The sequence below is a fragment of the Balearica regulorum genome, chromosome 2 (genome assembly GCF_011004875.1).
Source record: "Balearica regulorum gibbericeps isolate bBalReg1 chromosome 2, bBalReg1.pri, whole genome shotgun sequence".
NCBI classification, from domain to species: domain Eukaryota; kingdom Metazoa; phylum Chordata; class Aves; order Gruiformes; family Gruidae; genus Balearica; species Balearica regulorum.
This window is the reverse complement of record NC_046185.1, coordinates 149,357,587-149,372,264: the sequence shown is the minus strand read 5'-3', so window position 1 is coordinate 149,372,264 and position 14,678 is coordinate 149,357,587. Positions and strand designations below refer to the sequence as shown.

The 14,678-nt window shown below is 42.1% G+C and overlaps 1 protein-coding gene across 1 annotated transcript in view; it reads right to left on the bottom strand.

The window, feature by feature from the left end:
* GPR158 (G protein-coupled receptor 158) overlaps positions 1-14,678 on the bottom strand; it is a 204,352-nt gene that overhangs the window by 111,750 nt on the left and 77,924 nt on the right. The window contains exon 3 of the mRNA XM_075746378.1: positions 1,740-1,842. Within this exon, the coding sequence (XP_075602493.1) occupies positions 1,740-1,842 (103 nt within the window). The remainder of the gene's footprint in view (positions 1-1,739; positions 1,843-14,678) is intronic.

The window sequence follows — 14,678 nt, the reverse complement described above, 5'->3', positions numbered from 1 at the left end:
GACAAAAATCTAAGAATGATCTTTTTTTTATATGTTCATTCAAGGAGTTAAATCCCAACTCCACCGTTACTCACTGCACTGCAGGAATAACCAAACATCATCCTTAATCTACCAAAAGATTCACACAGCCCAGAGAAAAAGCACTATCTCAAGGCTGCCTTCTGCGACACTCCACAATATGAAAAGAGAAGGGGAACAAACACTCACGAGGTAGACTGTTGAACAAACACACTGTGCTATTTATGCTACATGTATAGAGACGAGGTATGACATATATACGAGATCTACTGAGTTAGGGGTAAGATATCTTGGCCAATCTATATCCAAACGAGATCAAATCAATAAAAAACAGGCCAACCCATGACACAGGTTAAAGTATTTAATATCTGGAACTCAGAGATGCGAACGAATAGGGAATTCTAAAGCTTTCCTAATAGTAAAAGTTACTTACCTTTCATCTACAACCCCTGCCACTTTTTATGTAAGAAAGCAGAGCTCATGAGTAACCAATATAGGAAGGAACTTGGAAGCTTTATTTGCACCTCTTGAGTCCACACCAAATAATTTATTTAACCCAATTATCAGGTACTCTGTAGCATGGGGGCATGCTCTTACAAGTACCGTGTCATATAATCCTGCACATGATTTACCAGAACAAAACACCTGAATCTGTATCTGTGAGTATCACAGAAGTGCACACTAAGCATTAAATACTACCAGAGGTATTTCTACAGTGGAAAAGGAACAGCTATGTTCACACAAGGCAGGAGATAATACACATGGTCCTGGACCAAGCTTGGTGAAAGCTACTCATCGTCATTCCCTGGGCATCTCATACAAACTGCTCCCGCAGGAGAGAGCTGAGGACATGAACCTTTTGCTAAAGGATGGCGCGAAGAAGCTGGGGATGGTATTCACTCAAAAGCTGGAGGCAGAGATGCCCTGTTACTCCTTCAAGCAACACCTTTAGACCTGTGACTGCAGCATGAGCTCTACTAGTGTAACTGCAGCAATTTCGGCACAAAATCTGTGCAGAGATTATGCTTATGTACACTCCCTAAATGCACATATGTACATATGATGAAAGTAACAGACGTCAACTCTGGGCACGCAGTTTATATATTTTCCCTGCTGAGTATCAACCAAGTTGTGTTTCCCTTACTGGGGACAACTCACTCTAAGTACCATACGACATGTGTCCTGGGCAAGCATAAGCTAGCTATATGTCATCCGCGTCGTACAGCCAACCAGACTCTCAGGCTTGACCCACCTACAATACCTCATCAGCAAGTATTAAGAGTTTGGATGCTCCTTTGGATTCTCCTTTGCAAATGAAGTAAAATGAAAACAATTAAAGCCCGCAGAAACCCAGAGGCTAGGGCATTCTAGTTTGCCCTGACCAAAGAGAAAATTACTAGATTAATTTCCTCAATACTTGTGCTTGAGCACAGATGCCAGAAATCTCTATTTCCCCATAGCAAGGCTTCTTTTCATGTTTTTAAATTTATTTACAAATCAAATATTCTTCAAGCGGGTATGTTTTACAGGATCCTCAAGAGTACCGTGAATGACAAACCAAAGGGCCAGAACTCCTTAAGTGATTATATAATCCGAGACTTGCAAACCACTGGGATTTTACTGTATAACCCTGATGAGGATAAAAAGGAGCCCTGTATTATTAATGCTAGCACTGTTTTCTTTTTTCTTTTTTTTTTTTAAACTCAAGCAAAGGCACTTACTCTGAAAGCTCTTCCCTGAGAAGATGTTGGGATGATAGAATCCAGCTTTGCAAATACATTTGTAGGCTCCGAGCACAAATCCAAGGCCTTTAATTGGCATGCACTGTGAGAAAGAAAAAAAAGAAAAGTCATGCAGATGATCATACAATGATATATTCAGATGTACGTTCAAGCATAAAAACATTACAAGACACTCTGAGCAGACTTCTAAGAATAAACAGGTGCCCCTTGCAGTCTGACAGCATTTTCTCAGCAACTTTTCCTGTAGTCATGTATCACTCCAATTTTATTTCTTCTTGCTCATCACCAGCAAACAGCAAAGACTATCATCAACCCCATCCCACTGATCAACCGACCAAGTGCCAAATTTGACTCTTGTGCTTTAGCTCTAGGTAGGACACCAGACGGCTGTGTTTTTTTTCCTGGAGAGTTTCTAGCACTTTTCTGCAGCAGAGCTGGTGGGGTTCAGACAGCTGGAGCTCACGCTACGCGAAGGAGAACATGGACACCTGCAGCCGAGCCACCAACCTTCTGCAGGCAGCACGTGCTGGTGCTGGTGCTCCCACCACACTGGTGACCCTACCGGAGTGGAGACTGACCGGGCCAAAACAAAGCAAATAACTCATTAGAGAAAACGGTTGCAGACCTAAATCTGACCTACTAGGGGAAAGAGAGCAAACCTACGCAAATGGGAGCCCCATACATCTAAGTTCTTGTGTTGGGTTTGCACGGCAAGGTTTTAGAAGCGGGGTGGGGGGCTACAGGGTGGCTTCTGTGAGAAGCTGCTAGAAGCTTCCCCGGTGTCTGATAGAGCCAATGCCAGCCAGCTCCAAGACGGACCCGCCGCTGGCCAAGGCCAAGCCAATCAGCGCCTCTGTGATAACATATTTAAGAAGGAAAAAAAACAGTTAGAGCTTTTGCAGCTGGAGAGAGGAGTGATAAGATGTAAGAAACTTTGCAGACACCCAGGTCAGTGCAGAAGGAGGGGCAGGAGGTGCTCCACGCGCCGGAGCAGAGATTCCCCTGCAGCCCGTGGTGAAGACCATGGTGAGGCAGGCTGTCCCCCTGCAGCCCATGGAGGGAGGATGAGGGGGTGTAGAGATTCCACCTGCAGCCCGTGGAGGACCCCACTATGGAACAGGTGGAGGCACCCAAAGGAGGCTGTGGCCCATGGGAAGCCCACGCTGGAGCAAGCTCCTGGCAGGACCTGTGGACCCCTGGAGAGAGGAGCCCACACCAGAGCAGGTTTGCTGACAGGACTTGTGACCCTGTGGGGGACCCACGCTGGAGCAGTTTGCTCCTGAAGGTCTGCACCCCGTGGAGGAGACTCACGTTGGAGAAGTTCATGAAGGACTGTCTCCTGTGGGAGGGACTCCATGCTGGAGCAGGGGAACGATGAGAGGAGTCCTCCCCCTGAGGACAAAAAAGCAGCAGAAACACCGTGTGATGAACTGACTGTAACCCCCATTCCCCGTCCCCCTGTGCCACTGAGGGGGGCGGAGATTGAAGCCGGGAGTGAAGTTGAGCCCGGGAAGATGGGAGGGTGAGGGGAGGTGTTTTAAAATTTGATTTTATTTCTCATTCCTCTAGTCTGTTTTGCTTGGTAATGAATTGGATTAATTTCCTTTCTAAGTTCAGTCTGTTTTGCTCGTGACGATAATTAGTGAGTGATCTCTCCCTGTCCTTATCTCGACCCATAAGCTTTTTGCTATACTTTTTCTCCCCTGTCTAATGAAGAAGGGGAGTGACAGAGCGGCTCTGGTGGGCACCTGGCCCCCAGCCAGGGTCAACCCACCACAGCTTTCCTGTCCCTTTTCGAGGAAGTAACATGGGAAACAAGTTTTGTTTTAACTCTTGCTTAATTTTGACGTCAGGACAACCACAGCAAATTCATTACAGTGACAGAACATCTACTGTCAGACCATTTCTGTACCACAAATAGACTCTGCCTAGTACAGAGGGAAGAAATGATTTAGCAGCATAAAGGCAGAAACACTGGTAAAATGATTTTCCTCTGGTATGGCTCATTTCACTTTATCAGATCAAGGTAGGCTACTGTACTAGATGCCTTTCCCATCAGTATAGGTGTACCTATACCACCACGCCTCCACAAATAGGAACTAGACACTAGAAATTCCTCAGTGAGCAACTGAATTAATTGATTTGATTGATTGATTGAACTAAAGCACCCTCTGTCCTCTCACTTCCTTACATTTCATGTGTTTGTGACTGTCTGCGACTTCGGAATATGCTTCAATCTCTAACTGCCTGTGACTGGGAGGAAGATGCAGAGGCCAAGGATTAGTGAAAAATATTTGAGTTTCAAAAATCAAATGCAAACCAAGAGAGGACAGTCTGCACTGACGCTTCAGAAAAACTCAATATTTTTATCTCAAATTTCAGCTTTGTGACATAATTCTGCCTGATGCTGGGAAAGCCACTTCGCTTTTCTTTGCCTGAGTTCCCCAGATGGCATCGTCTTTTCTCGCACCCTTTGCCGATCTGTGTCCATGCACACAGGGTGGGCCTGCGGGTGCTATTGGAAAACAACTCATAAGCAGGAAACCGGCATGCAAGAACACTGAAAATTCATTCAGCCTTTGTATAAACATGAAAGCAAGAAAAAATGGAAAGAGAAGGCACAAATCATCTTTCTTCACACTTCATCTTCACCCTACAGAAATGTGACTGTTGACAAGGTGGAGGACGGGAGAAATTGAAGTGGGATGAGTGTGTGTGCAAGTCCAATGACAGCAAAGCCTCTTTAATCAAGCACAAAAACCCAGTTAAAGTAGTGAAAAGAATTTTTCAGGGGAAAATTCTGCTCTGCCTTTCTGGCTTCTTGCTTTGTAATGGGAAGGTATACACTGCTACAGAGACTGCATTTTCTTTTTGAAGGCAAGAAAGAAAAGAAGTAGCTTCTACTGAATTCTGCGAACACCCCAGTACCCCTAAGTACCAAATCCATAGTCCATTCCCACTGAACAATTTCTTCATATAAAATGTGTCACAGGTTCATGAATCTGTTCTGCATTAAAATAAATGCTTTACTGATGATCCTTTCGCATGCATCCAATATTCACACCAAACAAAAGTCTGTAACTTTTATTTTATTGTTGCTGCCAAGTCTAGAACTTGAAAATGAGCACAATATTTCAGAGGCAGTTGTCCTTCCTTAGTCTAGGATATTAACCCTGTTTCCAGTTGTTGACAGCTGTATTGCACACCTTAAAAATCATAGGTCAAATTCCGTTTCTTGCAGCCCACATAATCCCAGGCAAAGGTGTATCAGGGATCAGAACATCAGTCTGTTGAAAGGAGGGAAGGAGAGAAGGAGAGAAAGCAAGCCTAGACCCCTCTAGATACAGTTTCAAACTCTGAAATGCTGCCATGCTCAACATTGCATGGAAGCAGAACTATTTACAGCCTGACTTTTTTTAATAAATTGCAGCAGCTAGGCAGGGAAGAACAGGGAAATATTGTGTGCCCAAAAATGGGGAAAATACTTTTCTTGGAAAGAAAAAATTCCCCTATTTTTACAAACTATTTAACAGTTAACATTATATTAACCAATAATGGTAAATATTATGGTTGAAAAGGTAATAAATAAACTAAGAGTTTGCTGGTGTACAGAAGGCGTTTAGCAAACAAAATCCAGATTCGTTTAATCAGGGTTCTTCTGTCAGATTACAGAGGCTTTTCCTGGCTGGCTGTGGGTCAATCCCTACAATACTCAGCAGGCACAGGCAAGAAACTTTTCTCCTTGCCCTGGCAAGTGGCACCCTGGTTCCAGTGGCCCCAGTGGCAGCCCCAGAGCCCTGCAAAGCTGCAGCAGCTCAGCCATGGCAGCCCACCGTAGGCGTCGTGGGCTGCAGACCACCAGGAGCACGGAGACTCAGCAGCCTGCAACAGACTGTGTAGACATAGCCAGTAAAATATTCATCTGCTGCTAAGTTACTTAAGATTTGATCCATATAGAACTTAGCACCGAAAAAAGCAGATGTGTGAAAAATATCCGCCTCCACATAAGCAAAAAAAGGAAGCATAAAACTGACCTGGTTTCAGATATCATTGTAAATGTGAAAGCAAAGCTCCGGGAATAAACCCACCACATTCCTGAGCATTTTTTTCTTCATCAGTGCTCACCAACTTTTAAAAAAAAAAAAATGGTTTACTTAATTCACGAGAGCAGCTACCTTAGGTTAGATCACAAGCTCCATTTAGGCATGTATCACATCTCTTACGTGCCCAGCAGCCAGCGTCAAGGCAAACGGTAAAAGATGAAGGCTACGGAGTGAGCCTTCCTCCGATACGCCCTTCAGGACATCACACTCCTTAATGGAATTTGCACTTCTTTAACTTCCAGCCATTAGTTCTTATAGATGGCTTGGTTACAATTCAGATCAGCTTATCATCATATTTGCTAAAAGGAGAATAACAGGCAATTGTAGAATTCACACAGCACATTTATTCCTGCTGTCTGTTCCCTGATTTGCAAGTTCACATTTTAAGCTTTACAGTATTTGTACAATGTAACGACTCCAAGGTTTAACAATTTATATTAAATTATACAGTCAGTGCAAAAAAATAAGATATTCAGTGAATATTTATCTTGAAATTACTTATAAATGAATACCTCCTGAATCAACACAGACACAACATCTAAACCAGTTTTAAAAAGGTCATATTGGTTTAATTTTATGCTGCTTGCTGTAAAGGACAAAGTTGGCAAAATCTAATGCGATAAAGAATATATCTGTTGGATAGAAAATAAATCCTTTGAATAACCTGTGCAATTGCTTCGGAAGTCTGAACCAAATCTCCTGGCATAAGAGCGGCAAAGCCCTTCAGCAGATCTGATTAGCCAGAAACCAAGTGACAAAGCATTCAGCAGATACACAAAGCAGGTGTTACATCCACACCAGAAAATAGAAGGGAAGAAAAACGTAAAAAGAAACTAGTAGTTTAAGAGAAAGTGTGTGGCATCATGTCCTGCATGTAATTTAGAAACTTAGATAAACCCTCAAATAGATTTGTTCTGTGGCGTTCTGGTGCAAAGGGGTTAAAACAGCAATTTTAGAATTAAAAAAAAAAAAAAAAAAGACTAAAAATGCAGCCAGCCTTGACTTGGGTATCTCAAATTTTTCAAAGAGCAGCTTTCAAAATCTGTATTTCCACATGCATACAGCAATGAGGACGTCTCCCTTTTCTAATGCCGACTCCTTGTTCAAAGGATGTAATAAGAGCAAAGTCATGATAGAAAAGGCTTAACAGAAATAACACAAACAAGCCCACATTTCTTCACTCCGGTTAGGGGCAGCACGGAGGCAATTTCTAGAAAACACTACATATGTAAGAGTCATGTTGTGCCTGGCACGTGATGGCGGCTGGAGCAGGCTGGTGTCCTGCGAGACTCCGTGAGCTCCCTCCTGATCCTGTTTACCACGTTGTCAAGCACGCTCACTCATAAAAATAAATGAAAGAAGATAAAAGTCAGAGTAAAATTCTGCCTGCCGAAACCAATGACAGCTCTGTCTCTGAAAATCCTTTACCCGTTTGGTTTTCTCACTTCATCTGCCCTTCAAGAGCAGAGTTTCACGTTAAAGCATGTTTGCAGCCTGCTCAGAAGCGAGCAGCGAGCACGTCCCCACACCCGCGGGGCCGGTGCGTCACCCGGGAGCCCCCCACATGCCTCCGGACAGCTCGGGAGGCAGCTAGCCACCAACACTACCCATAAGCTTTTGCTCTTCAAATACAAAGGGACAGGGCTGGCCGCTCCATAATTTACACCACAGGGTTATTTGGTAAGCCCCCGTTGCTTTTGTCCTCCCTTCTGAGTGCATTTGAGGAGTTAATTCTTTTTAAAATGCAAGTTTAAAAATATGTTTTCCAACAACAGTGGACTTACTTACACTGACACTGAATTGTTTAAATTCTGAGTCAGACAAAGCATAGCAATAGCTGATCTGATTCAGCTTAGAGCAAAGGTAGCCGTCAGAACAATAGTTGTCTCAATAGTCTGATGCTTTGCTAAAAATTCCCCACTGATTTTTAATGTGACTTTTCATTATTCCGGCTTTGTTAAGCCATGGGACCAGAGTCAATACTGATGGTAAGGAGCCTCAGCTCATTCACACAAGTAATTATAAATGATATGTGATCATTAAAGTTATAATATTTGATTTTTTATTAATCTTTGCTCTCAGTCAAAACACTCAGAAATTAAACAAGTTGTTCACGCCATGGGTTTTTGTTAGGATACTTTCATTACTACTGACAAACCACAAACAGAAAAGTTAACGTCAAATCATCCCCTGTTCCAGCAGGAAGACACTCAGTAATGTAAGAGACTGCAGAGTCTTTAACTTCTAATTAACCTCTTCTGCAATGTGATTCAGTTTGGTGACCAGGCTGAATGTCTGAGGACATACACGATTCCCTTCTGCTTCTCATCTCCATCACTCCCAAAATGCCAACAGTATCAGCCCATTGGTGGACAAATGTGATGACAATACAAGTGCTAGTGGAAAAAAAAATGCTGGAAGTGAAGCATTTTGCACAGAAATGGAAGAGAGGAGATGAGAAATACGTACAAATCATCGTACTTGCTTAGAAGACAGTGAGAGGGGAAAAAGTTTAATTTAGCAGTGTTTGAAAGGACGTTACTTGGGGGCCACGGGGGGTTAAGCAGCAGAAAACTTATCTGCCAAACTGTCATGCACATGGAGAACCCAAAGTCAGCTTACTAACTGCTTCTCACATCCGGATCCTTTACAGAAGGATGAAAACATAACAATTACAGCAATTTTTAGAGGACAGGTAGCTTGGACTCTCAAAGGTTCTCAGCAATGACAGTGTTTAAGACAGATTTTTCATTACTGCTGAAAATACCTGTGCAGGCTACAATCAGACTACTTAAAAAAAAAAAAAATCTTTATATGGCAGGCTGGAATTGTCATTGGTAACCTGAATATCACTTTAGAACACATCAAACTTCGCTTCTGATTAATGTTCTAAACAACAAAATTACTATTTCTCCTCTCCTAGAAAACCACGCAGCAATTACAGGGGAACCTGTTAACAGATACCAAAGGGACTGATAATTTTATAGCCATTAAATAATGCAGTGTGATTAATTTGAAGGCACTTTCTCGGGACCAGATTTCCTTGGCTTTGAGGATAAATTAAACCATTTTTTTACTATCTGCACAGGTTAACTTGCATTTAGAGCAAAGTCTAATTCACTTCCTTAGTGTCTTACCTACATTAGAGAGAATTCTCTTCCTGCTGAATCTCTACCACTTTTTTCCTATCACTAGGGTAATTTTGTGCTTTACACATGGGCAATATTGGAAATACCAAACATTATCTGCAGAAGACCTTCCAGAAGCTGTCAAGGAATATGCCAAAATACACAGAGGTCCTTTGCCTCTGGACATCTGGTTCTGCCAACTACTTCTGCATTCATCTGTGACTTGGCAGCAGGTGTGGCAAGTTTGCCTGGAAGACGGGCCACACAGTAAGACAGGGGATTAAGAAAGCTGCCAAAACCTGCAAGAATGTGAGGCATTTCCAAAAACATTCTGTGGGGACAAAAGGTGGATCCATTCCTGAGTCCCATGAAGGGTGCAGTTCTGAATAGTGGGGTACTCGTTCTCACCCATTCACATTTCTCTGAATTGTTAACAATCTAGCAGAATTTTGCAATGTTTTTAAAAATGTAAAAAACCTCAGTTTTGCATTACTTACTGATGTTCATTTTTTTTAACCAAATTTTCACAGTTGGCCAACCTCTGCCAATAAATGCTATTATCTGCACTATGACAACATAAATTACTTTCATTCTGAAATCCATTTTGCATGTTTATAAACTTTATTAAAATATTTATTTATACTATTATGAACAGCCATTCACATTTTCTTCTAAAGGCCGATAGGAAATACTAGAATAGCCAGTCCAAGCCAGTAACTCATCAAGAGAGTTGTGGAGTTTAAGCAAAGAAAAACTCATTCAGAATAGGGAAGATTACTAGAGGGTGCACGGGAATTGCTCATCTCACAGAGGGGCATGGCTGGACGTCTTGTAGACTGCACCGTTCTCTGGGAAGAGCCTGCCTGTTAAAGTACCGCCAGCACGGAGAGCCTGCTGGCCCTGCTATTTGGAAAGGGAAAAAAAATTCCTCTAGTTCATCCAAAAGCTAACAAATAGCTGCTATAATCAATGGGTAATTTAGATGAATAATTCAAAGAGGGGAATAAAATGGTGAAAAACAGTGCACAATATTTTAATAAGTTAACATGGACAACATTGCTAAACCAACATTTTCTAGCCAGCTGCTGTATCTTTCATTTCTATTGCATTTCCCAGCAATCATTAATGTAATTACTTCTTGACTCTTAAACATTATTTTTAGGCTGATTCCACACATCAGCGAGACATACGCCATCACATTGGAAAAGGTGTGTAACAGTTTGTGTCTATTTTCCCAACCCACAGTAACTTTTTGGACCTACTGCCTGGTTCCAGACAGTGCGGCAGGGGTGAGTAACCTGCTAAGGTCCCACGAGCTTCATGAAAATAGCATCCCAGTAGAGAAGAGATACCTTATCAGCGTCCCTGCTGAGGGAGACACTACATCGTGAGGACATACCTTTTATTAGACACTAGAGAATGCCCTTTGAAATGCCACAGTCACAAGGAAAGCTTCAGCTGGTGCTGATGCCTTCTTAGACGTCAGCTAACAGCATAAGAAAGTGCATTAGGAAACCAGGCTACAATAATCTGATGTTCCTGTTTCTTGGCATTCAGTCCATCTTTAGGACAAGTTGGCCCATTTTTCCAGAGGTTTTTATTACTCGGGACTGCCAGGAGTCTTGAGTTGAGTCCAACTATGCAAAGTTGGATAAATAATGCTCCTAGACACAAAATCATTTCTTACTGATAATCTACTTGAGTATTATTCTTTCCTTTTATATTAGTACAACATTAGACAGCAATTGAAGGAAAATATCCACTTAACTGATACTTGAATGAAGACACAGCATTTTTTATCACAAAACAGAGTCTGACATGGTCAATTAAATGAGTCTTTCTGTTTACTTAGTGGTCATCGGTAAAACAAAACTCCCAGCTTGGTTCTGTCTGTCAGCAGCATGTATTTTAAACATGTGTTTCTTTCATTCAAGAAGACACTCAAGTCCTGCAGCAGAGTGATTGCTACGTCCACAACTTCATCAATATCCTTTTATTAATTTTGCTTTATTCTGGATTGTAGCCTCTATGGTTTGACAACTCATCAAGAAAGTTAATCTTGCTTACAAGATAGTATCAGAATTTTATTTTTTCTACTTGTCAAACCTATCTCCATGTTCCAGCCTCAAGTCTCCCATCCTCAAGGTTGGGACATCCCTCAGAACTGAAGTTCAGAGCACAGTTTCTAGGTTTAACCTACGACCTGAGCTCTGTTAAACTACAGATTCTTCTTGATTGCTTTCAATCTCATCACCCGGCTTCTTTCACAATTTTATCTATCAAAGGAAACAATGATTTTGTGACAAAGTCATCACTCCTCCTCTTGCCCAGGAACACTGCAGACCATGGTCTGTCAGACCATGTTCAAGCACCATCATAACTGTCATATCACGGTCAGAAGAAGCACCATGGTACTGCTGTCAGGAAAAAGTTCCTCCCAAACTCCCATCACTTGACAGTACCAGCTGCACACTGATCTTCACAGCCTGGAGCTGTACACTCACTCATGACAAGGCAGAAGTTCCACAGAGGTGCTGCATGTCCCGCTAGCACCATGAAAATACAGCACCCGCTATTTGCCAGCTATTTGCTAGCCCATTCAGCCTCTTCTCCAGCACTAGGCAAGCACAAGGGTTTTAAAAAATGCGTTTGGGTAAGACATATAGTTATACTTTTGGGTAACAAATCCGAAACAGAAGATTATAACTAAAACAAATATGACACAGCAATATACGTAACAAATTAATATCTGTCTAGTTGCTTAGTGCTTCTCATCCAGGACAAAAGAGAGATCAGCCATGAGAGTACACCACGAAATCCTGGGTTTTGCCCTGAACATTTGCTTTCTTCTTGCAACCTTTATCAGCTTTGAGGAAAAATGCCCTAATTTTGAGTAGTAACCGTCCTATAGGTAAGCCCTCACTTCTAGGTCTAAGGCCAGTCATAGGGCTGGTGATCCAGCTCCCTATATGAAGCCACCATATTCTAGACAGACACCTTGAAAATCTTTCCGCTGTTCTTCTGCTTCCCTCATCTCAGATCTAGATTCTTACTTTTTATCCAAAGCCAGTGTAGCCTTGATGATTCATCTCACTCCTCCATTGCTTTCTGGAGCCAGAGGGTTTGGCCATGAATGTAAATTCCTTGGAAGGCTCTCTCTAAATGACCCCTTCTGATATTTAATGATGCTTCTCTCTGGTCATCATTATTTTCCCCTCAGGTTTGCACTTAATCCAACAAGGCTATTCCTGTGCCCCGGTGATTAAAAGCCCCTTTCCCCTGTTCTGATCAACTGTCATTTCCTGCCCAAATGGAACTCCTCCTTTACACAAACCTACAGCCAGCCTCCACTTAACACTGCAAAAGCCACCCATTGTAAAGATGTTCTCTGAAGCTCATGTTACAACACCAGCTTTGATACCTGTAAGACCTATAAGAAGCATTCTTATTTTAACAAACTGAGAAGAAACTATTGTGTCTAGACATGTATAAAAAGCAAATATTCCCTTGTCCTGTCTCCAACAGGGACCCCCTGTGTTACAGAGACCTCTTGTATCCATAGAAATTATAGGTGGGTGTCAGCTGGAGCACATCCCCAACAGCTTAAAGGGTCCCAGAGCCAGGGACCTCCACGGAGCAGGCCAGACTCACAAGTGTGCCAAGGTGGCTTAACATCTTGGTAGCAGCCCTCCTGCATTGTGAGAGGTCCAAGCAGGACAGCTTTCTTCCTCTATAAATTGAAGTATAACTAATCTTTACCACAGAAGTATAGCCACATTTAATTAATCCTCCAAGATGTATAAAAACACACACACACCAAAATGAAGGTTAAGTTCAAATCTAAGCTGGAAGGATGAAATACACTTCTAGTTTTAATTTGTTCGGTACTCTGCTTTCCCTCAGGTCAGCAATGCACTGGTTTTGAGCCAAGGTCCCAAACTGGCAGACGACTTAACCAATTCTAAAATGAGTTCCCTGCTCACCCCAATGGCAGATGGCAACACCACAGAGATACAAGAAAGATGAAGTTTTTCCAGCTTGCAGCGGGAAGCCAAAGCAAAGCATCAAACAATCTCTGGAATCAGAAACTCTAGAACTCTGTATTCCTTCTCCTGGCAGGGTAACTACTGACAACACTATTTGAAAAGCATGTGACTACAAATTCGGAAGCCAATTTTGTAGGGAACATTATGAATGTCAGAAAATTCAGCAAGTTAATCTACACTGTAATTACTTTTTCCTCAAGTACTTGCAAGTATACAGTGGTGGAAGGGTAACACTAGAACATGCGAATCAAAGCACCCTTCAGGCAGTAAGGTACCTATCACCCACCAATTGTATTCAATGAACTTGCATGAAAGCAGGGATTAATGAATGACAAGGAACGTGGTATATCCACTGGAGAGAAAGCAAGCTGGAGTCTTCTCTCTATTATTCAGCAGCTGCTAGGAGCTGGCTCACAAAGCATGATGGACTGGATCTTTTCTGGCATCGTTAAAATTAAAAAGGAAATTGTTTTCTATTATTAATTATGGAAGTGTACCTCTTGTTCTCAGAGCTCTCAGAAATGGTGAAACAGCATCTGGTAGCAGTACATTGTAGGGATATAAACCTCAGCAGACAATAAGATGCTTGGAGGAGTTTGCTTCAGACTCAACAAAATGTCAAGTTTACTTTCCATCTAACAGAGCAAACCCATTTTACTGGAAGCCACTACAGAAATAGCACCAAAGACCTGCCAGCCTTAATGTGACACATGCGTGCACACACAAAACCCACCCTTGCTCCACATCATCTCACTTTTTAACTCTCACTTTGAAATCACTTGAAGAGGTTGCAACACAGTTAACACTTCTGTGAAGTGGCAAAATCCCTGAGACCAGTGAAGCTAAAGCCAGGACAAATGAAGACAGAACCAGATCCTGTCACACATGCATAGGTTTTAGTTGGTAACATGTAGATACTATAAAGGCGACAATGGAAAAAGAAACAAGTTTCAGGTTAAGAGGGAAAATGTTTGGTTAGTAACTTCATTAACTTCAGTTAATGGCATCAGATTGTGTTTCATATTTATAAACAAATAATGGTCATCTGTCCTCCTGGCTTAACAATTCTGTAAGAACGACACCATTATAGTACACAGGCTTGTAAAATTAATTTACTGTTGTGCTTTGTAGTACTGCTGTCCCATCTCTGCCCTTTCTACTCATATTCTGCTGCAAAACGCAACACAGCACCAAGGGCGTGAGACTTGTGGCCCCAGAAAAGTTTCCCACCTCACCCCCAGGAACGACATGGACTCTCCGTTCGCCTCACTCCAACAGACTCTTATTCCCAACATTTATGTAGCAAGAGGCAAATCCATGCACCAGCCTATTCAGCAGTCTGAAGAGTCTTCCCCGTTCAAATACATTGACCAGTACTCTTCCAAATCTTCTAACAGCACAAATGGGACACAGATCAGGTCTTCCAAATTTCTATTCTGAGACTTCTAAAATTCCATCTCAACCATTGGCTTCATTAAAACAAACAAACAAACTCCTGAGGTAAATTGTATTCATATATTTCTGTATGGTAAGTGAATTACAAACCAGCTAAGTTCAAAGACAAGAGTTTCTATTGAGTTTTCTTGAGTCTGAGGCAAACTCTCCCAAGTACTGTCATAGCTTCATAGTTTCCAGGAAGTT